The 27316-nt window shown below is 41.4% G+C and overlaps 1 protein-coding gene across 4 annotated transcripts in view; it reads left to right on the forward strand.

The window, feature by feature from the left end:
* The first annotated feature begins 455 nt into the window (after positions 1 to 455).
* The window catches only part of bmp2k (BMP2 inducible kinase), a 38727-nt gene continuing 11866 nt past the window's right edge, over positions 456 to 27316 (forward strand). For all 4 annotated transcript variants that reach the window (XM_029509584.1, XM_029509586.1, XM_029509583.1 and 1 more), the window contains exons 1-12: positions 456 to 676; positions 14519 to 14637; positions 16115 to 16220; positions 17029 to 17171; positions 20282 to 20403; positions 22241 to 22322; positions 24724 to 24856; positions 25278 to 25381; positions 25463 to 25542; positions 25733 to 25881; positions 26197 to 26375; positions 26492 to 26632. In XM_029509584.1, coding sequence (XP_029365444.1) covers positions 526 to 676; positions 14519 to 14637; positions 16115 to 16220; positions 17029 to 17171; positions 20282 to 20403; positions 22241 to 22322; positions 24724 to 24856; positions 25278 to 25381; positions 25463 to 25542; positions 25733 to 25881; positions 26197 to 26375; positions 26492 to 26632 — 1509 coding nt within the window. In that variant the 5' untranslated portion in view covers positions 456 to 525. The remainder of the gene's footprint in view (positions 677 to 14518; positions 14638 to 16114; positions 16221 to 17028; positions 17172 to 20281; positions 20404 to 22240; positions 22323 to 24723; positions 24857 to 25277; positions 25382 to 25462; positions 25543 to 25732; positions 25882 to 26196; positions 26376 to 26491; positions 26633 to 27316) is intronic.

A 27316-nucleotide genomic window follows, 5' to 3' on the forward strand; every position in this document is an offset into this window, starting at 1 on the left:
CTCTCCTCTCCCCACCCCATTTTTTTTGTCTTTTTCCATTTTTATCAAAATAATAATCATAATCATAATAATAATAACCGCTGTCCTTTCATTGTTGGCGGAGCCCCCCGTGCACACGCTAGCATCGGCTGCAGCCAGCTAGCGTGATGTGTCACATTAGCTAACGAGCCAAACACACTTTTTTTTTTTATGTTGTTGTTGTTGTTTGCTTTTTTTTTTTTTTTTTTTGGACCAATTATTTGTGAGTGGATAATGTCACCGGAGCGGGCTTTAGGGGTGGGGGGACACCCACATCCCGCCGTGACGCCTCTGTGTTAACTGTAACTTTCATGTCGGCTCACCCGACAGCTAGCAGAGGAACCAGACGCGGAGCATGCAGGGGGAGAAACGTAATTCACAGAAGTAGATAAAAAGAGGACACAACTGAGATTCGTTGGACTTTGGGGAGGGGTGGGGGGGTTGATTATATATATATTTTTTTTGTTTGCATTTGGCGGCTGGACTTAAAGGAAGACAGTCAAAAGGATGAAGAAGTTTTCCAGAATGCCGAAGTCCGAAAGCGGCGGACTCGGAGGGGCGTCCGGGTCCGGATCCAGCTCCGGAGTCAGCAGCTACTTCGGGAAAGTGTTTGCAGTCGGTCGGTATCAAGTCACCGTGGAAGAGCTCATTGCAGAAGGTATGTAATAATATGACGAAACAAACAAAAAAACAACACACCCCTCTATATTCTTGGGACACACCCGTCATGCACCGTTTTCAGAGAGGAACTCAGAAAACAGCTCTGTTTGGAATTGGTCTGCAGTAAAAAAATAACACCCCCCCCCCTTTCCTCCTCCCAAAACGTCTGCTTATTCCCAAATAATTGATCTTCAGATTTTTTTTTTTTTTTTAATAGGTCGCTCCCTATCCCAGCAGGGACTTGGTCCATGGCTGGAATTAAAGCTTGTAACTTTCCCCCATACAGCTGTAGTTGACATCCTGCTTCAGCTGCTTTGTGTGGGTGGTGGGGTTTTTTTTTTTTTTTTTTGAGGGGGGGTTACAACAGCCCAAACCTCCTGTGTCAACATACAGCATGTAAAGATCCAGTCACTTTAAAACACTTTTGACTAACATTTTCAGTTTCAACAACTTCTTCTTCTTCTATCGGCTCTGTGTCCCTTGGGTATTTTCTAAGGGGATGTAAAAAAAAAAAACTTCTGCTTCCTTTTTAAATTTCAGACTGATTTCTCCATAGACTTGTTGGGGGGTGATTTAGTTTTGTGTTAATGATGTGATTCAACTCAACATTAAAATAAGTTGGGCTTAAGGATGTCCACAGGCTTCTTGGAAACATAAAAAAATTTCCTTTTAGGCTGAATGTGTTCTCTACGGAGCCAATCAGGCAACCAGAAAATGGGGAAGTGTGGTAGCAAATTTGTTTCACGAAACAGTTGTTCTTTCACAAGTGTGTCAGTGGTTATCACGTCACATTAACTGGAGAAGAGCTTTGGCTTGTAAAGCTGCCCCAGCTGAGTTCTTGGGCTCTTTTGAACACAACTAGATAAGTGCTGACAAAATAACATTCACAAATGTGCTACAGTCACCAGATTTTAAAACTTATATCTGGTGTACTCAGTTCTGTCTGAGGATTAAATAGGTCAAGGTCAGTCTAAATTATATAAACTGAAAGTTCAGGCTGCTAAAAGGCAGCTATGTTCAAATAGTGCAGAGCTTCTCCCACCTGAAACATAAAGTTGAGAAGTGCTGTTATTTAGATTTTAGCAGAGGATTAACATAACCGAGACTGATCATTCATTCGGTGTCAGGTTAAATAAAGAACGCAAACATTTCCCCTCACAAAAGGTTTACTTCATGAAACATGACAAGTGTGTCATGTACTGTAAACAAGTTATAGTGTGAACCTGATCTCTCTCTTAGACGCACACGCGTTAACAAATGCAAACTCTTTCCTGCAAGCAGTCATGTGTATGTGTCGTCATATAATCATGTGAAGTGGCTGTGGCCGGTTTTGCCACCACGAGCACAAGGTTACATGGTGACCTTTGCTCATCATTCTCTCCAAAGGTAAGAACTGGGTGTCTCAGCCTGTCTGGGCTTGTCCCTGCTGAACTGTGAATCATATATATATAATAAAATATAAAATATAAAAATATAATATATTATTTTTTAGCTTTTTTTTTTTTTACATACACTCGCTGCTGCATTTATTTATGATAGATGTTGATCCTCATCCTTGATAGTATAAAGCGCAACGTCAGTGTTAAACACAGAATGAATCCTGCTGTCATACTTGCACTGTCAAAGGGGCTTAATTCAATAATTCTCCAAGCTACTGATTTAGTCAGCATTTGTCAGCTGCGTTAAGGTGCTTTCATGTAAATATAGCACTGTATGGTGTTGTCAGTGTTCACCCCATGTGATGCTCTTTCAATAGCACAGGCCCTCTAACCACCAACCAACTGCTGCTGATTCTTTGAGGTTTTGTAAAAGTAGCAAATCAATTGGCGGCCTCGTTCTATTTAGGGAGCTACTTGGTTTGCCTGTTATTGTGGTCTTGAGTTCACAAAATAAATTTTAGTAATTAACTCACACTTCATTGATAAAGTTGTTTATCAGTGAGTTAAAGGAAAATTTAAGTTTGGCAAAAAATTTAACTTTATTTGTGAAATGAAACTGGTGCTCTTTCCACATAACTTTTGGGCAACAAAATCTTTTGAACCATAACTGCAGTGTAAACGGCCATATTGAAACGTTTTCCTGTGTTCTCGATCATGCTTGAGACCTGAGATAAGAAAACTTGCATCATTTAGTTTCCTGTACCATTTTGTCTTTCTCTTAAAGGCCACCCACAGTGGTTAATTCAGCTTGAACAAGCTTGATCAGGCTGACATACCTGCTGCTGGACAGTGCGGCACTTGTGTGACTGATGTCTTGGTGCAGAAATGCTCGTGATGTTTTTAAGACGCTCATCTCCCACTCCCATCACCCGGCCATTGTGCCAGTTTAATGAAAATCATGAGATCTGCTTAAAGCCAAACACATAACTAACAGTGCAAAAGTTACAATCTCAAGTCTGTTCAAAATATAACTTGTCTCTAGCTCAGATGTTTTCTTGACACCATATGGTTAGATGTTTTGTTTTGGGTTTTTTTTTTCCCCAAGTGATATATCTGCAGAGCTGGACAGTTCGTACACTGAATAGGAACATAGTCATTTCCGTCCACTCCACTCCAGCCCCTGTGGTTTCTCTTGAGCTCTATCGGTTGTTGTCTCCAAGAGGAACACAGAAGTGACATGAAGGAACAGGATGCATCTGCGAGCATGTCACCCTTTATCCACTAACTCTTATTATATGGGGTTTCTTTTTTCATTCTGGGAATGTGTAGAAATTAATTAGATGAAGTATGGGTTTGGACAGAGATTGTAGTTGCATAATCAGCTTTGCAAAACTTGGGGACTTAATACTAGAACAGTTAGCCCATAACCCAATGTCTTGACGCAGACATCTTGAAAAAAAGATGTAGAATTTAAGATTGCAGATGGTTTAATCTGACTCTGCTCATGAGTAAATTCACCAAATGGGATCTTTTGAACAACAGTGGTTCGTTTTTTCTTGTTTTATGAGCTACTGTCCCCTGTTAACTGAGATTGTGCAGATTTTGAGTATGTGGACCATAATAATAATAAAGCAACTTTACTAGGAACTTTACTAGGAGTAACAGTCTTAGGGGTTAAGGAGTCACTGTTTTAGCAGAGATACTATTCCAAATTTGATTGCTCTGCACCTGCAGATGGAATATTTCCTTAAGCAATTTGCTGAGCAACCAGTCAACATTTAACTGAAAACTGTCTCTGGAACATGTCCTGTTGTCAGCGCCACTTTAATAGCCCTTATGCCACCTTTATTTATCCACCAGGCTGATGGCCTGTTACATGGCTGCCCTTTCTACTTGACACTGTAGGTATAAGGCAAACAGTTCATGTTTGCTTGTGTTGGTAAATTCTGGGTGAAATGTCACTGCTTCTTTCTTATTACTGGAAAGAACTTGGCTTGGTGGTTTCATTTCCTTTGTTTCGCATTTACAAGCAAAGTTGTAAGCCATCACTGCCACGTCTAACTGGTGCCACCTCCATCTTTTAAGCATTAGAGATTAGCCTTTTTCATATAGAAATGTTTTGTCACTCTCGCTGACCTGTCCTTCGGTGTATTGACCGTGTATTATTTGAGTTACATGCTTACTTCATGTTCATCCACCTAGCTGTTTCCTTGACATATTTAAATGTTTACATCGGATGATGGGGGGGGGGTCTTTAACAGCTTTCTGAAAGTCACAGACTGAGGTGAGAGCTTTGTAAGATCTTCAGCCACACACCATGTAAACAGAAGACCTGCAAACATCATTTCCACTTAAAACAGCTGCTGTGTTCACTGCAAGCACGTGGCATGTTCACCTTGTCCTTTTGCCACTTGTGATCTGGATGGAGGCCATGTGTTCATCAAACAAGCCTGTGGCCTCTGGACTATTAGACATTTAGAGAGCCTATCTAATAATACAAATACAGTTACAGTTGACTTTACTTATGTATTTCACATCATGTGCCAAAAAGACTTTGCCACATGCATTTGATAAACTTGTTGTAAATCTCTTCAGCAGTGTTTGTGTTGAATATAATAAATGAAAGTTGAACTCACAAGCTAAGTAAATATACTTAAGATGTCAGTCAGGATAGAATGAAAAGCCATCAGTTTACAGCTTCTTGACATTTTCCCACAGAAAGGTTGAGCAGCACATTGCCACAGTTGGTGTTTTTACAATGATACTGAAGGGCACTGTCTTGCAAGCTCAGGTTCAACCATACTGTAATGAAACAACACAAGATAAGATTTAGAGATTTAGGCCTCAGTTGTTTCTTCTTGCATGTGTTTGATTGGCCAACATAGCTCATTGCTAGATGATATCACAGTGCCCTGTGTGAAGGTTGAGCTTGTTTTGACGTTTACATTGGACACACCTTGAGCTGCCGGCATTATATAATTAAACCAGTTAATTCCGTCTCTCGTTTAATAATTATTTGAATGGACTGCTACAGTTTGTGAAACAATACCGATAAATGAATTTTGGAATGAATGAACGACATTAAAATGTTATTACAGCATATTCGTGAGGAGGATGCATGCCTTTTACTAACATCAAAATGCTTTTGATGTTCTTGTATTTCCCACACATAGGACTGCAATTAGACTCAAACAAGTGCAGGTCTGATAGCTTTGCTTCCTCTTGATAATGTTTTCTTGAATGGCCCATTTGATCTTCCCTCTCTGGCAGGGCAGTGTGGTGAGAATGCATCCCATCCACATTATTAGCATACTGTACTGCTGATGAATAGGCACATTGTGGCCCTTTGTTGTCTTATTCTAGCACCCCAGAAAGAATGCTGGTACGATGCAGCACTTGGTCCCGTGATGGGTATCGGTGCCTTTGTGCTTGCTCATTGAGGCCTTCTGTATCTGCCCCTCTGCGTTGCCCTCCCCTCTTTGTGAAACTGCAAATGAATGATTTTCTAACAATTCATCATCGCCTGATCTCAGGAGGGCGCCGAGCCAACGGTGGGTGTGAACTTGGGTCGCTCCAAACAGAAGGACCTTAGTATGGGAGTCCAATACAGCGTTTCACTGAAGTGGATTTATCAGTGCTTCATAATTGAGAGACCCATGAATCATTAGGACTCGGATGATACACTATAATTTCAAATTCGAGTTTAATATTACAGTGCTTTGAACTCTTTAGTAAACATTTTTAGGAAAGAAATTACTTGGCTGCGACAAGAACAATGAATTATGAATGTGCAGGCAGAGGACTGTTTGTCGTTTTCACAACTCATTCATCTTTCGGTGGACTTGGTTTAAAGGTTATACTCAGAATAAGAATTAGTGTACTATGGATAGTCACTGCCAGTCCAGTGTGTTTGTCTTCCTTTTCTGCTGTGTTCATCGTTTCACTTTCAGTCATCTTCAAAATGTGTCATTTCATTATTGTGATGGAAATGAATAATCCACTAATGACAACATAGTGATTATTTGAGTTAAAAGATAAAGTTGAAAGGGCAACATGTTGATCAGGTTTATGAGGTATCATTACTTGAGGACAATGAGGTCACTTCTTCCAGAGGATATAAGTGCAGGTCTGAAACTGATCATAGGCTTCTGTGAACTCACTTGCCTGACCTGTGCATGACTACACTCCATGAGATGACTAGACAGAAGTGATGAGTGATTGCCTCAGCCTTAATGACTGAGGCTGTGGGCATTGTAAGCAAGTTGGTGTGAACATGTTTGTCATAACCTTTGTGTGTTCTTACTCATCTAATACAGAATTGTATCACTTTGCAGTGGATTGTGTACCTTAGCGCAGTTTTCACTGCCATACAGATTCTTCACAAACATTATGCAATGCGAGTGTTGCTGCTGCTCTTGTGGGATTCAACAGTTTGAGCCATTCACTTCTAAGCTTTGGCGCATCACAAAGAATTTGTAAATGTCATGTGTGTGTAGCCAGATTTCTGTAGCTCTGAAAGAACTCTGTTCTTTTATGATTTGTTTCCTGCATGATTCAGACCAGGTGTGGCAGGTAAGGAGCTGCACCTGGTCTGTGAGATGTGAACTTGTGTAAATCTACGCTGACTCACATAGAGGAGTAAACGACGTAGACAGATTCATACAATAGCCCAAAATGGTGTATCATCAACAATGTGTATCATTTTGCAGCACCTCTCTAATTCCCAACTTCATCTTAGAGCCTCCAAAGCATGGCCACTTGTGCCTGTCAGTTCAGTTGTAAACACAGTTGAGGTAAGATATATGAGACCCTACTGCCAGAACTTTCTGGCACGCTGAGCCCAGGTTGGAAAAAACACACGTGCACACTGATCCTGATATTTCCTTTTATGGAGTTGCTTTATAGAAAGACTTCTTCATTTCACTCACCTCTACCTTTTTCCTATGCATCTTTCACTAGCATCACAGTGGACAGAAATTAGATAAATTGAGTCGTAGGCTACACTGCTAAACATACAGGCCACGATAGAAGCATGAAAACTGAAGGAGGAGGTGGGATTGTGTAGTCCAGGTTGACGTTTTCAAGTCTGCTGTGGTGTTTGTAGTTCTCACTTGCAGGTCAGTATTATTGTGTACAGTTGAATCTGGCTGTGCGTTATAAGGAATACGGGTCAGTTAGATTTGTGGTAGCTAAAATCAAGCTGAAGGGGAATACTCAAAAGTTCTTCTTTCTGCTTGTCTCCTCCTTAACCCATATTTCTACCACTGCCAGTGCGGCTGGGCTGTTTTTTGTTTTGTTTTGTTTGTTTTTGTTTTTTGTTTTTTTTTTCTCCTTGCGGCTTTCCTCAATGTGCTTTTTTAGAAGTCAGTTCTGTTGATTTGACAGGTTTATTGTTTGAGACTTCACGAGTGATCGTAGGCCACAATCCAGATTTGACCGTAAACATCGGGGAGAGCAGCAATGACTCAATGTCTGTTGAATCTTTTGATCCAGAGCTGTATAGCTTTGACAAATACTGTTTAGTAGCCCTTGGCAATATTCAAACTCTTGTCTCCTAGCAGTCCATCTGAAATGTTGTCAAATCTATTGTTGCAAGTGGTAGAACTTTTCTTTCTATTATTATGAAAAATATTGAATTTGGCACAAAATATTGTGGTGTTTGATATTATCAGATGTTCAGTATTTGCAAATATCAGACAAAGGCTACTTGCTTTGTAACTCATATTGGCTCTTAATCTCTCCTCTGGTTCCAAACTGCACTTGACCAACACTTTGGTAGATGACAATGCTCCAATAGCCGGATGTCCAATAAATGATCTTTTTCTTTATGCTCAAGCTTCAGAGGATATGACCCTCTGACCTTTTTTGTAGGAGGCAAAAGGCTGAATGGACAATCATGCTGCCTTTTTATGAAAGGGATTTATCACAAGCAACGTGGTAGTTGAGAAACTTGGACTGTAAAATATATCAAATTCTTTTGAGTAAATTTAACATTTAAGAAGTTAATGTTTACTTTTTACTAAAAGGATGGAAAACATTTTTTCACCAACACAAAATCTCCATAAAAGCCAGGTTTTGAAAGACATATACGTCTTAGATACACTTTATCAAACTCAAATGGCCACATTTCAGAATAATACCTGAGGGACGAGTTGCAGTGGAACTACATGAGTTTTGTGAAGCTACCCACAGAATAAGCTATTTTTTCCTGCTCCTGTGGCCAAACAGCTTTACATATTTTGGACAGTACTTCATCACAGGGAAGAAATAACGTGGCAGAGGTTTGTCATGCTGAATCTCAGCCCTGGTACTTGACAGATGTAGGAGCCACTTGCAGGCTGAAAGTGACCCCCTTCCATTGTCAAGGACAGCCTTGTGCTGCTGAATACAGAGCAGATGTACATTTAGCTAATGAAGAGAATTGGAAAGAAGAAGAATATTCAAATAATTGAGTGTTCTTTTTCTTATGAAAGAAACCTTCCTGCCCACAAACTTTAAAACCCACAACAAAAATGCAATCAGCTTACTCATGCTGCTTATGACCAAGTCACACTACCAGATGTTGGCGCATTTGCCAGATTGAGGCTATCAGCTGTTTTTCCCACCTCTGAATTCACCTTTCATTCGAGTTCAGTACTCTTGCAGCATCCTGCTGCCTCGTCTGCATTCTGGCTGATTATCACCTTCACCTCAAAAACTAACTAAGCCGAAACGACCTTGTTATCTCCTTGCTGTGGCCATTCATAGAAGAAACTGGGGTGAAAGTGTTTTTGTATCATTGCCACTTTGGACGGTTTAATGATAATTTAAAACCAGAATTTGTCTGATTTGAAACGAAAAAAAAAAAAAACAGCCTACTGAAAACATAACATGGTGGTGTGGTGCCTCGTCAGGAAAAAGCTGATAGTGCAGAATGTCTCAAATGCTTGCTAAAAGCATGTACATGCCAAATTTTGGGCCTTTAACCCAGGGAACAAATGCTGACTTTTGCTGTACTGTAACTTTTGAAGATTCCAGTAAAAAGCTCAAACAGTGCTCTTAAGCCTCAGGTGAAGAAAGTGGAAAAAACTGGACAGTCTGCATCTGACTTGAAGAACAAAGTAATCACCAAAATGATATTTTCACAAAGTTCTCAAAAACCAGGGCTGGCTCGCCCACTGTCCCTGACGTCCGCGGCTTCCCTGATATACACAGCTTGATATAACTTCAGCGTCACACATACCAAACAGCATGTTTGGCCGCTACATTAATCAGCCGAAGAACAAAAGCCCTTCCCACTTTAGACTGTATCATGCCAAATCTCAGTGGATTTGCTAAAGTGCTGGGGATCAAAAAGTCATAATTGGTAATTAGCAGGAGCTGCTGGCACAGTGTGGCAAAGGCCTGCAGAAAGAAATCAATTTCCTACTTTTACTGGGGGAAAATGGCACCTGTTAGTCCAGAAGTAGAAGGTACTTCAAGACCATGAACTGAAGGAGATGGGGCCTTCATAAATTTGAATTTCCCTAAATGTAGGACGAAACATCTGGACAAACTTTGTTTTGGTTACATTTTGTGTCAGCGTGTGTTTCTATGACTTTTTCTTTCTTTTCATCTTGATTGAGTGTAATTCTGTCTTTCTTTTTTTTCCCTGAAAATTTCAAGTAAGTTGCTGCAACCTCTTTGGATCAGTTTTAGGTATTGGCAGAGTAAATACTTCACAACAGTAATAAACAATCAAACTTACTCAGAAACGCAAGTCTTCAATCTGGCTACTATGCTGTCACTGAACCCTCACCTCTTATCGAGGAAATATTTCTTAAATAGATGGTCATTTTCAACTTTTTTTCATGTGTTCTTCCTCGAAAGGGAAATCCCTCTAAGTTTAATTCTTAAGAAATACACCCACTTATCTTCAAGTTTAACAACTCTAAAGACTTATAGGGGAAGTGTTGTGGGTTCGTGTTGATGGGGGCCTCCAGGAGGAAATACCTCAGCCTGCTCCAAATGTTCTCAAAAAGAAATGCCATTTTCTCCTCTTAAAAGCTGTTGGAAATTTCAATGGCACGGCGTTCTTACTTTTGTAGCTCTTTAACAACCAAAGACAACATGCAGGCTGAAGTATAAAGCTGTGGGGCTTTTTGTGGGGGGGTGGTTAATGACAAACTGAGAGAGATGAAGCAAGTGGTCTGTTATCACAGATGACCTCATGTGTCAGAGGAAGAACATCTGTGCCTCTGGCCTGCACAGGAACTATAAATGTATCATCTCTGTTCGCTGCATGTTGCTTAATCCTCTAATCCTTTTTTAGTGAAAACCCCCTCTACCACTTCTGAAGTTTTTTAACTTCCCGATATCACAAGGTGCACTAAGTATCTGTTTCACAGAGTCTGAGGTCCTCTTTCAGGCCTTTTCCACGTGCTGTCATGTGGGCTGCCTGTGAATGTCCTAGTTAGTCAGGTTTTGCAGTGATGTCAGGGTCCCTAGTGCTGGATGCAGGGTTAGGGAAAATTCTCCAGTAATTACAGCCCTTGCTCAGAAGCAATGTCAATATGCCACCTCCCCTCTTCTCTTCTTAGCCTGGTGGATTCGGGGGGTTTTCCTCCCAACTGTCACTGACAACTGACCATGATCTTACAGCGGTGAAATGCCTCCATCCACTCTCCACAGTGCAGCAAGTTAACAGACGGGGGGCGGGTACAATAACAGAGCTGTGACTAATGGATGCTGAGTACCAGAGTTAGGCATGCTCACTGGCAGTCCTTAAGCACACTCAGTGGATCCAGTTACAAAGCATAACACTGAAATGATAAAGACTGACATTCAACTATAATCAAATCGACATTTCTGTGCTTTAGGTTACTTAATGTGAATAGAAAGTAAAGTAAAAGGTAATAAGACGTTTGCAAGACGCTGGACCTGGATACTGTGCATCCAAAATGGACCTGCCTATTTTTATTGGATCATATGAATAATTCAATCTCAAAAACTGTGTCCAAACTTGTGTGTGTGTGTGTGTGTGTGTGTGTGTGTGTGTGTGTGTGTGTGTGTGTGTGTGTGTGTGTGTGTGTGTGTGTGTGTGTGTGTGTGTGTGTGTGTGTGTGTGTGTGTGTGTGTGTGTGTGTGTGTGTGCACCACACTGAAAAAGACCATTGTCACATGCAGATGCTTAACATTTGTGTAGCCAGTGCAGGTCAGCTAAAGACAGCTTTGTTATTGTCTGTGGATGGGGCCAATCTCCTGTACAGTGAGGGACATTTTGTGTCCTGTAGGAGTCTCTCATTTGTCCAGGAAGTTGCTATGCTGAGCACAAAGCCCCTCTGAAACAAATCATTCCACCCAGAGACACTCAGGAGAATAATGCACTCAATAGCGTACCACTTCCGTGGCTGGCATAGTCACGGGAGGCAACAAAAGGCTCAGTGTGGTGATTTAGTGAGAACCCGATCCTGGAGCATATGGCCCCAGTCAGTCCAGGAGAAGCCCAGCCGGCTGATATGAAGCATTTGGTCCTCTGTCGTCTTTTAACTTTTTAAAAGCCACCTCCTCTCTGGAGGATCAACACAACCTGCTAGCATCAGCGAAATACCTAAAAGCCAAGCCAGAATCAGGGAATCACAGGATGACTAGCCTGTCATCGTGGCTCATCACGGTTCAAGTTCACGGTATACAATAGTTCTAGTTCGAGTAGCATGGATGTGCATCAAAGATAAGAGATGAGCTCAGTAGTTGTTCAATCATGGATCCCTTAGAAAGGAATAATCTTGTAATCAGTGCACTTTGTCATTTTGGCTCATTCAAGTGAACAGAACAAGTCTGATACAAAAAGGTTTTTGTACAGGGTGTCTGATGGTTCAGTGAAGGCTTAGTTATAACCACAGTGGTCTGGTTTTTAGTCCAAGCTGTGACACGCTCTGTCCCTGATGTTCTTGTATAAGGGCAAATAATGCCTAAAATTCACTTTAAGAATCCTTGTAGTTTCCATTGAGGTAAAAGAAGGGGATTTGGTTTTTCTAGGATGAGATATGTTGGCATCCAGTTTCGGCAGTTTTTGTGTTTTCAGTGAAGGTTATCCACTCTTTTGTCTCTTGCCCATGCATGCTTAAAAAGCCTTCTCTTCTCAGCTTCCTGGCCCTTTGCCCGAGCAAATGGATTTTGCCTTGTGAAATCTGTCATCTGGTCTCAGCAGCCCCCACATCTTCTAGCCCGCAGCTGTGCCTTAAGTTTGATCTTTACTACATCTGCCTCCTACATCTTCGTGTCAAAGCGAGCGTCACGTGATGCGTGAGATTCACGCAGGATGACTCATGGGTTGTTTTCTCGCCGGGGTCGGAGGGCAGAATATGCAACATGTATATGATTGTGTTTCTGCTTGCAGAAAAGTCTGATTTCATCCTGCTGCTTCTTTCACAAGACCATGTCACTTGATTAAGTTTTATGTCTTCAGTTCACTCCCATCTGCCCACCCCTCAAGTCTCTGGGTGGCTCTGCACTCTACTGCCTTGTTACAGGAAATCAATGTAAGCCTGGCCCAGCAGTTTGTAGTGACCATCAAGCTGACCTTAACACACAGTGCAGACCAAGGCAAATCAATGAACAGCATCCAGCAGATGTAAACAGCTTTGGCTAGTGTACTTTGTCTGTCACTGGTTTATTTTTTTGTTTTTAACTCTCAGCAGGTCTGGTGTCCAGATGTACAGCCATACATCGTCAAACCATGGCCTTTTCTAATTCTCCTTTCACCCAACTGCATCATTTAGCTGCATGTTATTAAAAGCCAGTTCATTCATGCATTTTTGTGTGCTTTTATAGAGCCCCTTTTTCCAAAACCGACTAAGACCACCCAAAAACTATTTTTTGTCAGCAATGACGTAGCCTGTAATTGTCCTTCAGACCTGACTCTGCAGTAGACTTTGGGCGTTTATCGGTGCTGGCTCTGATTTTCAATGATGTAAAAGCAACACATCTGGTTCGACCTGCTAATTTTTGCCTCTTTTTGTCCCGTTTCGACTTGGACCTGTCACCTGTCAGAAACCAGCTGCTGTTAAATCAGGACTCCTTAAAAACATACTATGTTTACGTGATAACATCGCTCCTTGAAGTTTGTGCCGTGCCCCCCTTTTCTGACTCAGCACTGCGGGCTGCTGTCTGTTTGTTCCTTTATCTCACATCTGAACTATTCTTATGAATATACTGGCAAGGAATTTCGTAATATGTGACACAAATGTCCATTTGGACTAGTGAGCTAACTGATTTGGAATTTGGTTACTCGGGCAAAGGTAAAAGGTCACTGTGATCTCACAAAACATGTTCTTGGCCAAAACTGTTAATTCTAGTATTGACCTCCATTTCTAGTTTGTAATGTGTTTCTATATGCAGGAAACCCTGATCTTACGACTAATGCCAATTTAACATTTAACTTGTTAACATTGGCATTAACATTTCAGTTGACTCACTTTATTATGAATTGTCTGTGCTGCAGGACAGCATCAGTTTCCCTTCTAAATCTGATAATGTGTGCTACAGTTACACTCACTGCTTTGACAACATACAAGCAACCACTACACTTCAGTTTGTTTATGTTTGGTTTACCTGACTTTTAGACCTGCTATCTTCTATTTACTGTCCTCAAAGGAGCACACAGGTTTAGCCTGCATGAATAACTTGGACTTGGGTGGGGGTGTGTGATGGGGGTGGTGTTTATGCTCCTCGGTCCCCGCGTTTGTTCAGACATAGCCTTGATGGACTCTTTAATGACGGTTTTTGTGCCCACTGGTCATTTTAACCTCCCTCCTCTTCTGTTCATTCACAATCCCAATCCACACTGATGACCTAAGGTAACTTGTGAATGAACAAGCATGCTATTGTATATCTTTTCCTTCTCCTCTGGTTGGTGGACCGCCACTCAGCGACTTAGCGAACTGCCTCTAATGAGGCTCAGGACTGTTCCATCACAGCGTTGGTCTCCTTTCAACCAGAGACTCACACAAGACAGTGACTTAAACACCTTTTTCTCTGTCAACACAATCGTCTCTTACATTGCTTTCAGAAAGTATTCAATCCCATCTCCAAGTACAAATTCACCTTCATATCTCATTTGTCTAAATCTTCTCCGTAGTCCATACAGCAAAGGCTTAACTTACTTCATTTATTACAATTAAAATATCTGCTTTTGGAGCCCCTGAATAAATCTTTCATTACAACATATCTATTCATTTTTCTCCGTAACTATGGTAGCAACACAACTGGATCACTTGGGCTTTAAATTACAACTTCAATTGCTACTATATGTTTTTGTACTCATTAACAAAATAACATGCAAGGTAAAGAGGCAAATTTCAAATGTGAGTTTTGTCAAATTCTCTCCTAACACCTATAATTACTACCCAAAAAGATAATATGTATGTCTTGACATAATTAGGCTGATGATATGCTAAAATGTAATCTTGTGTGTTGTTTTGTTTTTTTTTTCTCCTCCCCAGGAGGCTTTTCAGTAGTGTTTCTGGCTCGTACGCACAGCGGCGTCCGCTGTGCTCTCAAGAGAATGTACGTCAACAACGTGCCGGACCTGAATGTCTACAAGAGAGAGATCACTATCATGGTGAGTGCATCATCACATCATTCGATCTCAGCTCTCTACTGAGGTCTTCTTGTGTATTTCAAGAGCTTCCGAACATGTTCATCACACGCTATTCTTTACACTGATATTGCTAATTTAACAGTGAATGATGCTATTGTCTAAGTTTAACCTTGATAGTCCTTCATTCGAGTTCCATGAGGGCGTTCTCAGTTTTCAAGTACTTAATTTAAGCACATCATTGCACACACCTTCAAGAAGACACATGCTCACGTAGCTAGGTGTCTACAGGTGCCCTCATTCCATCTGTCTGAACCAGTCCTGTTTTCCTGCATTCCCAAAAATGCTTTGGTCTGTGCTGGGTGACGTGTTAATGCACCTAGCCCACTGACAAATACATTTGATTTGTCTCACAGAGCCATCACACGTGGGACAAGAGCAGATAATTCTGGTGTTTTCTTGTGGGGAAAAAAAAAAATAATAATGATAATACGATTACAAGTAAAAACCTACAAGACACATAGGACTCTGACAGCAGCAGATGTCTCGTCTTGACTGCTTGACCCTGGTGTGTCAGTGAACAGCTCACTCTAAGCTGTTTAGCCAGCTTTGTGTGTCTGTTGACTGCTGCATCAGCTGGAACAATGTGTAATACTCACCCACACCCACACAGACAGCTGACCTTAAACATCGACAACAGTTCTGGCCTTCTGGGACGTTGCCTTAGGTGTTTCGCTTTCCACAACACACAGCAGTCTTTTGGTCTCGTGCTGGGATCCAACAACCTACAAACCCAAACACTTTAATCCTGTGAATCAATCAAGTTAAGAAAGATTAGCGGAGTTAAGAGATCAGCACGGCGTAAGAACGTGACAGAATACAAAAGGCTTTCTTGCCACACAGTAGCTCGACCACAAATCCAAGGCTGGACTGAACTCAGCTGGATGTTGTTTCAGTGGCTGTATTTCTGCTCCGGTAGTTTGATTATTTAGATTTAAACTTGCACTTCATTGTGTAATATTTCTGCTGATCTCCAATGATCGGCTCCTCTGTTTTCCTTAATGCAGTTTATGTACATTGTTACCTTTGAAACTGAAAAACACATGAAGCGGCATTGTTGTTACAGAAAAAACAGCAGAAAGATTACATGACAAAACAAGTTCTACTTAATAATTGCTTACCTTGTTTTTTTGTGTGGGTTGTGGGTATTGGAAATGGACAGCACTCTGTGTCTTCTTAACAACCCTTTTAAGAGCTTTACAATATCTAACTGGCATGCTCATGCACTGATGGATCAGCCATCAGGGGCAATTCTGGGTTTAGTGTCTTGCTCAAGGACACTTTGACATGCAGACTAGACAAGCCGGGGATTGGACAACCTTCCTGAGCCTCTGCTGCCCCAATGGGACCTTTGCCCTCAAAAATTTACCTCCTCACCTCCTGTTTGGTGCCTCTGCATTTTTCTGTCCTGGTCACTTTTTTGTTTTTGTCTTGTTTGCAGAAGGAGCTGTCAGGGCACAAGAACATCGTCGGCTACCTGGACTCCACAATCAGTGCGGTGTCAGACAGTGTCTGGGAGGTCCTTATCCTCATGGAGTACTGTAAAGGTGCAGGCTCTTTGTTTTTAAAACACACAGTACCTTGTTGTCTCCTGGTGATTTCAGTCCTGTTTTATTACGATCAACGGGCCAAATAAGATTTTTAAATCTGTGAATTTTTTTTATTTTATTTTTTTTTTTTTTGGGGGGGGGGGAGGTGTGTGTGTTTTCGTTCCAGCGACGTCTGCTTTAAAAAAATGCAGACTTTAATTGAGTTTTTTTAAGTAGTAAATACATGCTAGCATTCACCAACTGTCTACATTTAGTTTAGTGGGTTTAAATTGGCTCATGGACAAAAGTCTTATTTTTTATTTTGGGATAAATCCAACACTCAGTTCTGTGTTGCTGCCTCTGTCCATTGTGCGGCCTCTATTGATCGTGGCAGCTTGCTGGCTCGGCTTGTCTTTGAGGAAGGTTATTTTGAGAGGTTTTGCCCTTATTGGACAAGTTTATATGCAAACATTTCTCTGGTTACCAAGGATGATCAGTGTTGGATAAAGTCTTTGCATAGTGATTTATTTTAGTTCAAAATAGTTACATGTAAAGTAATTGCTGAAAGCAGAAGTTTATGTAATATATTAAAACAGCACGTTACTTCCTGTTTTAAATATTTTTATGTTGTCAAGGTTATGCGGAATATGGCTTTGCCTGATTTAAAGTGATACCATTAAAAGATTGGTGTAAATCTTGGTCAGGTAATGTTCAGCCTGAGAGTGACTACAAACATAATCTGAAAACTTTCTGATAAGTTTAAACATTGAACATGCTGCTGTTGGTATTTCCCAGCCTGAACTAATGAGGTAAATCTTTCCTGCAGCGGGTCAGGTGGTGAAGCAGATGAACCAGCGGCTGAATGTGGGCTTCAGTGAGGCCGAGGTCCTCCACATCTTCTGTGACACGTCTGAGGCTGTCGCCCGGCTACACCAATGCAAAACGCCCATCATTCACAGAGACCTAAAGGTGAAGGGAAGCTTCTTCTTTTACTCTCACTGTCCTCCTGTCTTATCAGGAGGATAAGTTAACTACTTGTTAGATATATCTCAAGTTGAAACAGGGCCCGTCAGCTTGCGAGAGCTTTAGATTGCCTTTTCTGTTCAGGCTAGCAGTAAATTTTCAATTTACGCAGACATATAACGGTCATCAATGATTGATTAAATGTTCAAGTTATCCAGTCTCACCCAGTGCTTCTCAAAGTGTGGGGCGTGGCCCACTAGTGGGGAATGGAAATTTTTAATTTCATGCCTATCTTACTGTAAATGCTTTTCTTTATTGACAATAAAGATAATTCACTCTAAACAAAACACCCACACACAAACAAAGTAGTAATTAATGGCTAAAATGATTGAGCATTAGGAGACCGGGACAAAAATTTAACCTGGACTAAAGTGCGAAAACAATGATGGATGTCGGGATGATAATTGCAGCGGGACAACAAGGTAGCAGGTAGACTGTTCTCTGAAAACGAAATACAGATATGAACATGACTTGAGCATGGCAGTTTCATGCCTGCAACCCCCTTTTGAGAGGATGTGCGGTGAAAAACAGGCACATTGCAGCCACTAATACAAGGAAAGTTCTCTTGTTTTTGCACAGATTGCAAATGAAACACTATTTCATTATTTGACTACTGTACTTTTTGTTTTTGATTCAAGGTATCAGTTATGATGGCACAACTGCACTCTTATTTTCTTTTTGAACTTGGTGTTGATGTTTTATAAAATGAAATGTAAATTGTCAAGATTTTTGTTTGGGCAAGAGGGTGAAGTGGGGCTTGAAAATGACCAAAAAGGTTGAGAACCACTGGTCTAACTCTTGAAAAAAAAAAAAAAATAAATAAATAAATAAATATCAGCAGTCACAAACTAGCGTACTTTCACTTTCTACTACTCTGGGCAAAGAGACAGCTTCTAGTTGTTATTTTTGTGTGTCTGTGTGTGTGTAAAATCGGACAAAATTATAAAGATAAGGGTCTATGAAAACAGGTAACACCAGAAATTGTATGGTAGAGGTCAAGAAACTAAAATGTCCAAGCGATAACATCAGATATGTGCTGTACACTGTTATTCCAGGAGGACGGTGCAAAGAGGCCAAAAGCGGTTCTTCCAAGCTCATTATGAATTTGGGACATGAAGTGTAAGCCAAGTCATTAGTCCTGGTGTAATGTAGCTGCCACCCTCACTGTCCTCAAACACTCAGCAGGTCTGCAAAGTTTTCTTAGAAAAAAAACCAAAATCAAACTCCTGAAGGCAAGAGCAGGTGTATAATGAGAGGCTAAATAAAAGTGTGTCACCCACAAACTTCCAACAGTAACAAAAAGACCAGATGCCTGGACATTCCCCACAGTGTTCGACAAGCTCTGAAAGAAGGTGCTCTGCACAAACAGACCAGTGGTGCATTTACAACACAAAGTCAAAAAGAGGAACTTGTGGTTTTGCATATGCTTTGTTTTTTGTTACCAGCTGGGAATCTTGTGAGCCTGTGCGTGTCTGATTCTGTTCTGTGGTGCTGGAGCCACCTCCTGTCTCTGGGTCAGAATGTCAATGTGGTGATTTTCAGTTAGTGATTAACATCTGCTAGGTCAGCAGCAGAAGGATCACTTTGGTTTCACTTCACTACTTGTTCTTAACTCCTCTACTTCCTTTTATGCTCCCCCGCTTCCTTTGCTAGCTTGTTCTTATTTCCTCTCCTTCCTTTAGGCTGATTTCCCCCCCTAGTCTTTGCTCATCCACCTCCTTTTCCTCATCCTCCAACACCTTCTCCTTTCTAGAGCGCCCAGCTTGCTCTTTGTCAAGGCAACTGTAGCGGTTTATCTCGTAATTCCTCACTAACCTTTGGCTAACTTTATTTTTTTTTTTTTTTTTTGGGGGGGTGGGTAGATTTTTAAAATCCAGGCTGGCTACCAGCCAGCTTTGCCTTTCTTTTTGGAGGCCAGTGGTCATTTCCCACCCTGGTTGAATTCTCCTCAGTGGCCCTGTCTGTGGGCAGCTGTACTCTGTCCAGTTGGACAAACCTCTAAACAGAACGGCTCCTTCAGCTCCACAGGCCCGTCCTCTGTTCACTGTCTATCTGTTCAGCCTACAAGGCTTACATAACATTGCAGGGACACAAAAGACCATGGAGTCCCCAGCCACCCATCGCCAGGGAAAGTGAGAGTGCAAAAAAAGCCCCTCAGCCCTGAGCCGTCAACAGTATTGAGACAGTCTCTGTTGCTTTCATTAGCTCACTTTCCCTTGACCAGCTCACAAGCCTTCCCCCCCCCCCCCCCCCATCCTCTTTTTGGTCTTGTCTGTCACACCTCATACAGAGTGCTTTACTGGCTTTCTATAATCAGATGTTCCCTTCTTACATTGTGTATTGTATTACCTTGTTGCACTTTATATTTTTGTGTTGCCTTTGTTTCTTCTTCTTTTCTTTTGTGCTAATTTCCCTAAAATGCTAATGCTCTTTGAGTTTTTGTGTTTTACTCTGCTGGATCTCCAAGATAGGTTTAAACTAAAAGCCAAAAATTAAACTCATCTGATGTCATAAAAATAAGCTTAGACTGACTTGTTATTGAGATTTGTCTTGTGTCTCCAAGGCCATTACTGAAATGAGGGGTTGTCTCACTACTCCATCCCTGGTTATTAAATCAGTTTTGCATGTGGGTGTGTGGGATTTGTGAGTTTTAACAAGCAACTTAATCCACTAATTGTCATCTGTGTACATAATGATGTAATAGAAGATGAGCTTCAGCTTGTTAGTTCGTTCATGTATCTGCTACAAAGCTGATGTGTTTTTAATGAAACCTTTGAATGAGTGGAGCTGTATGGGATGCAGAGTTTCCATAGCGCACACATGACAACGGTCACAAACAACACAGGGTGACTGTCTGCGTAGGTCTAATATGTAACATTTGAAACCTTAAACCGACACAGCACATCTTCAGTTGTCAACATCTGCTGCTCTCACTTTTATTTCTTTTGCAGATGTAGATTATCTTGGGAGTGCAGAACTGAGCAGCTTCTGTCACTGGGTACATGTTGTATAATGCTGATGTATGTTGATGGTGTTTTTTTGTGCCTGCTTTCCAGGTTGAAAACATCCTGTTGAATGACCAGGGAAACTATGTGCTGTGTGACTTTGGTAGTGCCACTCACAAGGTTTTACTGCCACATAAAGACGGAATTACTGCTGTGGAGGACGAGATTAAGAAGTACGTTTTATTTTTTTGTTTTTGTTTTTTAGAGATTTTTCAGAGTTGGCATTTTGAGAAACTGAATAACTCTAGCTGTATTTAAACTGCAGGAAGATGCTTTTAGCTTTACACTCTGATACTCAAAATCCCCTCTTACTGATGGTATTGACAGGAGATCAGTGAGGACCTATCAAGACCAAATTTATACTGACCAGTCAAACTAATGCATCTGAATTGCTATGCCGTTTCATTTGTATGACGACAAAATAGATTACATGTTATCTCAAGGAGACACAACAGGAACAGCTGCGTATGCTGCGACAACAATAGTAACACCACAGGAAGTGTAGCTGTTGCCCATTGCAACTGCTAGTGGTTAACCAGCTAAACAAAACACCCATGGGTAATGATGTAGGACACATTTTGACTGTTAACTGTCAACATGAAATGTGGGGCAAGAATGTTTTTGCAAGCTTCACGTTATCAGAACCTTTCTGACTCCCGTCAAGCATGCTTCCAAACATCAGTACAGGGGAGGAGCATGCCTTGTGAGGAGGAGGGGAGGGGGGCGGTCATAAAAAAATGCTGCCTTTTTATAGTTTATTGGTTGTCTCTGCCTCAGCTTCACACTTTGGTGAGAACACACAGAAATAGATTTATGTTAATTTAGTTGTTGGATCTCTTAAGAGCCACGAGGAGCCACAACTGAGAAGTGTGGTTGAGGTTACCCTTCTATTAAAAAAAAAAAAAAAAAAAAAAAGCAAACAAAGATAAAACTTGTGACTCTAACCAAACCAGTTCTGGCTGTGCAGTGCGGTGCATAGGTATAGTGAATGTATTCTATTAGTGTATTGGCAAATCACAGCAGCCCAGTCAGATCTCCTCTGTCAACTTCCCCACATTTACAGCTGCTATAAAGTGTAGAATGGAGTGCTTATCAGCAGTATATGACCGTGTGTAAATTCTGTTCATCCAAGACTGCAGCTTATACTGACACCATAGGTCTTCTGAACTGTGGTGACTCAGGCAGCTTTCATATTTTATAACTGGAATGACTTTATTTCAAACACAACCAGCTGCTTTGATCATTATCAGAATGGCTGTATGGGAAGCAATATGAAAAATGAAACTGTTTGGCTCTGTTACAGTGAGAGATGATGTGTCTCAGTCAAAGGAAATGCACATCACATCATCAAAAGAAAACTGAAGAGTCATGAAAGTAACCACTAACTTTTACCGCAGCAAAAGTAAAAAAAAATGTCTCTCCTAGTCCAGTCCAGAGACAGAACAACAGTGTGAGTCAAAGAAGCAACTGTTTGGACAGAAATTACAGTAAAATGTCATCATACATTTTGTCCTTACAGCATATTGTGGCTGTCACTATGTGGCCTCAAAAAAGTGTTTTAATGATGCTTCTACAATCTTGTTAAAATCCAGTTAAGGGATGTAAAAATTTAATGAAATGATAAATGTTTTCTTTTAAATGTTACCACCGTTTAAAACGCAAACAGGAAGCTGTGTTGAAAAAGACTTTAGAACCTAAACTCGCTTATTGAGGTAATAAATCAAGTGAGGAGTGGGGCTGTTTTCACATAGACTTCAGTACACTCCGACTCTTTACAACCCGATGGTCTTTCGACAGAATTCAGCACTGGGTTCATTATCCACTTTTATATACAGCCTATTTATTTTCCTTTTAAAAGTATAAAATAACATTGAAGTACACACTGTCCATTAAAGAATCCAAATGTTTTGTTTTGTTTTATTTTGGTTTTTTTTTTTTTTTTGGTTTTGTTTTCCTCTCTGTGTGAACACTGAGCCATCATTGACTTCTTCTCTTTGCTGCTCCCCGCAGGTACACGACCCTGTCATATCGGGCTCCAGAGATGATTAACTTGTACGCAGGGAAAGCCATCACCACTAAAGCTGATATATGGGTAAGATATTCATTTGCATGTGTGCAAGCGTCATGCACCCTGCAGGGCTGGTTTGTCCTGGGTGTCATTCTGCCCTGACGGGTTCTTCAGCTCTTTCACTCTTTCTCGCTCTTTGCCTCTCTTCCTGGCTCGCTTTGGGCTATTTGCCTCCACCGGCTCTCCAACAGTGTTTTTCCCTCATAAAACATTGAACAACATCATTCACAAGAAAGCCAGGGCTGCCGTTTCCTCCTCCTTCCTCTCTCCCTCCCCGCCACCCATCCCCTTCTATTTTCTCCACGTTTGAGATAATTAGGCCTCACTTCGGGACCTCGATAAGCTCGTGTGAAATGGGACTCGGTTGATTAGAAGGTGCGAGGCAGAGAGGCGGGAAAAAGGGCTTGGACAGCAGCCATTTTGAGGAGCGGTGTAAATTGATGCACTACAAACCCAGGGAGTTAAAGCCAGCATAGAAAGATGTAGCTGTGGATGGGACACCCTGTGCATAGTTTGCACTCTGCTTGGGCTTTTTCATGTCCTGTTGTTTGGCATGTTTGAATCCACATCAGTTTTGAGTAGAATAATATTATTATAATTGAAGATAAAAGCCATGCCATTCGAGTTGGTTGTTAAATTACATCTCTTAGAAAATGTTGACCTCTGAAAATTTTGTATAATCTTATCTGAGTGTAGCAATCGATGTGAAACTTTAAGATTATAGGTTGTTCATTTAAATTCCCATGAATACATTAATTGATATTTCTATGACAGAAAATTAGCTGCTTATTCCATAATTAATGAAGCCTCATAAGTTTTAAAAAGTATAATACCTACCTTTCAGCCAATGTCTGTAGCTGCTTAATTTTCTTTTGAAAACTTGATTTTTGCTATTTTACTTCACTGCTTCTACTACCTTGGATTAAGTTTTCATTCTGCACGTATAATTACATTAGCAAATGTACAAAATCAAGCTGTGAATAGGCCTCTGGGTATAGGATGACGGCTACTGCGGGATGTACGAAGAAACAACATTAACTTCCCGTCAACTACCTCCTGTGTTTTCACTTCCTGTTCTATGTTTAGCCACATGTTTGAAAATTCTGTTCTATGCATTGTGCCTCACACACACTTATGCCCCATGTATTTATTCATGCATTTAACGCTCCAGGTGGATATGCTTTTATTAAGAGTTTAACATCATCATGGATTAGCTTGTTGAGTGAAGAACTGTGAAGAATATCTGTCTTCAGATTAGAGTGCTTCAAGGAAAACACTCCCTAAACGTGGCTAATTCCAAAGTCTCTTTCATCTCCAACTGCATCATCAGCAAAAAGATGCTCCAAATATCGAGCCAAATACAGCGTCGACCGAATGTGCGATTTGGGAAAACGCTTTTGCATGTGGATTTTGTTTGGACAGCCATATTGCCAGAGGAGCAGACTCTGGGCCCGTTTTCTAAGAGCAGCTTTTTTATCTGCGACATAAGGAACAGTAATTCTTTGCTGAGCAGTCCTGTGCAGCTCAGTGGGCGAAGAAAGGCAACAACGCTGCCAGGGTCAGCGCTTCATTTCCCTTCAGAACAGACTGTACCTGACATTAAGAGGCAGCACAAATCTACAACAATCAGCCACCTGCTACTGTGTTTTTTTTATTTTATTTCTTTTGCCATGGAGTACAACAAAAAAGGTTTTATACTGCGCCTTTCAAAACAGACAGAGATTCCCCAATCAGCTATGACATCTAGCCCAGTTCAGGCAGCTCTATCGTGGCAGAAATCTGACAAAGAGACCTGAGTGTGTCTAATCTTATCCAGATCCTAACATGTGCCGTTAGGAAATAATCAAAATCATTTGTTTCATCTGTGAGTTGTTGTAATGTTTTGGCTCATTGATTTATACACTTTCTGTATCTTCTGTTTGTAATAGTACTTATTTCTTCATCCTTGATTTTATTTGATTTGAACATTGAATTAGAAACCATTGTGCAGTAAAGCTTGTTCAGTAGTGATGGAGCGTTATATTCTCAAGGTTGTGAGGAAAGTGCCTGAATTTCTGACAACCTCTGTTTCTGTTTTTCAATGTGTGCCCTTTCATCTGTTATGTACCCAGGCTAAATATTGAAAGTTGATACCTCTTCAGTGCTAAACCACATAAAATGTACCAACTGTTCTGTATCATGCTTGTAAAATTAACCATCACATGCTTGTTGATGAGCTCTTTGATCAGATATTTCTCTTTTTTCAGTCATAAACTGGTAAATTCAGACAAAGTTCCTCTCTGTTGCTATGAGAGAGGTTTTGTTGAACTTGCACAAAAAGAAAAGGAGACTGCAGGGCCATAAAATATTTTATACAAACGTAGCTATCATGTTGGCATTTCAGTGTTCAGGTGCTTTTTCAAGACTGTCTCTCTTCTCTCCACAGGCACTTGGATGCTTGTTGTACAAGCTGTGTTTCTTCGCACTTCCATTTGGGGAGAGTCAAGTTGCCATATGTGACGGAACCTTTATCGTTCCAGATAACTCCAAATTCTCCTTCAAGTTGCACTGCTTAATCAGTAAGTCAGGGAGGCTTCACATTAATCAGTGACGTCAGAATGGGCGTGAGTGGTTATTACGTCAGAACTGCTCTCAGTTGCTGCTCGGGAAGGGTGATTGTCCGTGAATCAGACAATTACAGAAAAGGTTAGAATTACAAATCTTGCTTCTTGTGTCTGTAAAACAGTTTCTGTTTTGGGTTCAACATGGCCAGTTTTAACCAGTCATGGCAGCGCTGTTTGCTTTCCAGCCTCCAGTATGTCACTTCCCTAAATGTATGTGATGGTGGTGGAGCGTCCTTTTTTTTAATTTTTTAATTTTTATTGTTTAGCCAACAGCTCCACCGAGTGGCACAACAGAGAAGATGCACACAAATTACAATGCAAAATCATCTGCTGTTTTGTTTTGTTCTGCTGCATAAAAATGAGCCGTGTTTTTCAGGATATATGCTCGAACCAGACCAGGAGAAGAGACCAGACATTTACCAAGTGTCCTACTTTGCCTTCAAATTAGCTGGAAAAGACTGTCCAGTGCCAAATCTCTTTGTGAGTTACTAGATCTCAGCAACCAGAATGGCTTTAGCCTTTGTAGACATTTTTGTGTTAACATGATTCTCCCCCCCCCAGAGCTCTCCCATCCCAACGTCGCTCCCAGAGCCTCTTACAGCAAGTGAGGTCGCTGCTAAGAAGAGTATGACAAAAGCCAGGTAATGCTGCGTTTTCATTTGATGTACATTCATAGATTGAAATGATGGTAACTTGTGTAGAAAAGAACAGCAGGGAATGGTTGATGATGAGCGAGCAGTTCTTCATCAGGTAAAATAAAAGTGGAATAAAACTTTTCCTTTTCTTTGTTCAAAGTAAAGGAAATCATAACTCTTAATTCTCTCTGTGCAGGATAACGGACTCCGTCGGCCCTACGGAAACATCAATAGCTCCCAGACAGAGGCCGAAGGCAGCAAACAGTAACGTCCTGCCTCTCGCCAACACCGTCACCCCCGTCAAAATGACCATGCCTTCAGCGCCTGTCAGCAACGGCCAGAAAGGTTTGCAGACCAAAGTCGCACTGGCATGTTATGTCAAAAGAAGTTGTTGAAAAAATTATCCCATCACTGGAAAGAAAATAAAAAGTATTGTCAAGATGTTACACACTGAGACTGCACATACTCTGAGAAATACAGCTCAGGATGTTATTCCCGTCTGTCAGATAAACTTAAGTTTATTATACTCTCAGTCATGTTACCCCAACATATATCGCCACCGTCTGGCAGATGTGACGGACGGTCATTTAAACAGCTCACTGCTCTGTGCTTGATGGCTGTTTGAAGTAGTAACTCCCTCAATCCATCTGCTCCACTCAGCTCCCACACCCGGCTCAGGGCAGCCCTCCGTGCAGCCCCAGCCCAGCAGTCAGCAGCACCGAGTCCTGCAGCAGCTCCAACCCGGGGACCTGCGTCTACAGCAGCTACAACAGCAACAGCAACACCACCACCACCAACAAGTAGTGCATGCAAATGCACAGCAGCTGCAATACATCCAGGTAGATCTGATGCAAACTTATTCAAAGTCTCTGCTCACCAGCTTTTCCTGCAGTTGGATTCTGGGGCTGTGAGTGAAGAAAGCTTTCAGATTTTTAACCTCTACAATCCTCCTCAGTACCAACAGGCTGTGCAGCAGTCCCTCCAGCTTCAACAGCAGCAGCAGGCCCTGCTCCAGCAACAGCAGCAGATGATGATGCAGCCCATGTACCAGCAGCAGGTGGCCCAGGCCCAGGCCCAGGCTCAGTACGCAGCCATGGTGAGTCCTGTCAGAGGTCTGAACCTCGTTTAAACCTGCCAAGGCTGGGCTTCGATTTGTCTGCTCTAAAATGGATGCTATTAAATTCAGTTTAACGTTCAAGCATATGAGGTTCCTTTTAACTCTAAATCATGACAAGAATCTCAGAACAGAAGATTTTATCCAAAACTGCAATAAATAGTTTGAGCAAATGACAGCGAAACACATGGAGACACAGCGTGAAACACCACAGAGCTGAATTTTTCATTTAATGTCAGAATGGCCTAAAATTGCTCTCTCTGTTCCAAACACTGGCAGCCAGTCCGCCTCAGTCGAATCACTCCACGTCTGTGCCAAGCAGCATTGGAAGCAGACGCTCAAACTTCCTACTGACTCTGTCCAAATATTCAGAAAACTGGTATTTACACAGCTACTGAATCAAACACACAAACACAGGTCCTCCAAATGCACACTGTTAGGGCCGCGCAATTTTTAGTCTTGTTTCCCACCGAACGCGTACCATCTGTTTTATTTCAGAGGCAATCTGGTCTGAGTGAAGCCACGAGGGGATCGAACAGAGGGTGAAATCGAGCAGTTTCCTCTGTGTTGCGTCCTGACATATGAAGAAGGTCACAGACAGGACAAGAGAGCGCCTCTCAAAACTACTATTCTTATTCCCAAGAAACCTGCTAAACATTTAAAAAG

This window comes from Echeneis naucrates, chromosome 9 (genome assembly GCF_900963305.1).
Source record: "Echeneis naucrates chromosome 9, fEcheNa1.1, whole genome shotgun sequence".
NCBI classification, from domain to species: Eukaryota; Metazoa; Chordata; class Actinopteri; order Carangiformes; family Echeneidae; genus Echeneis; species Echeneis naucrates.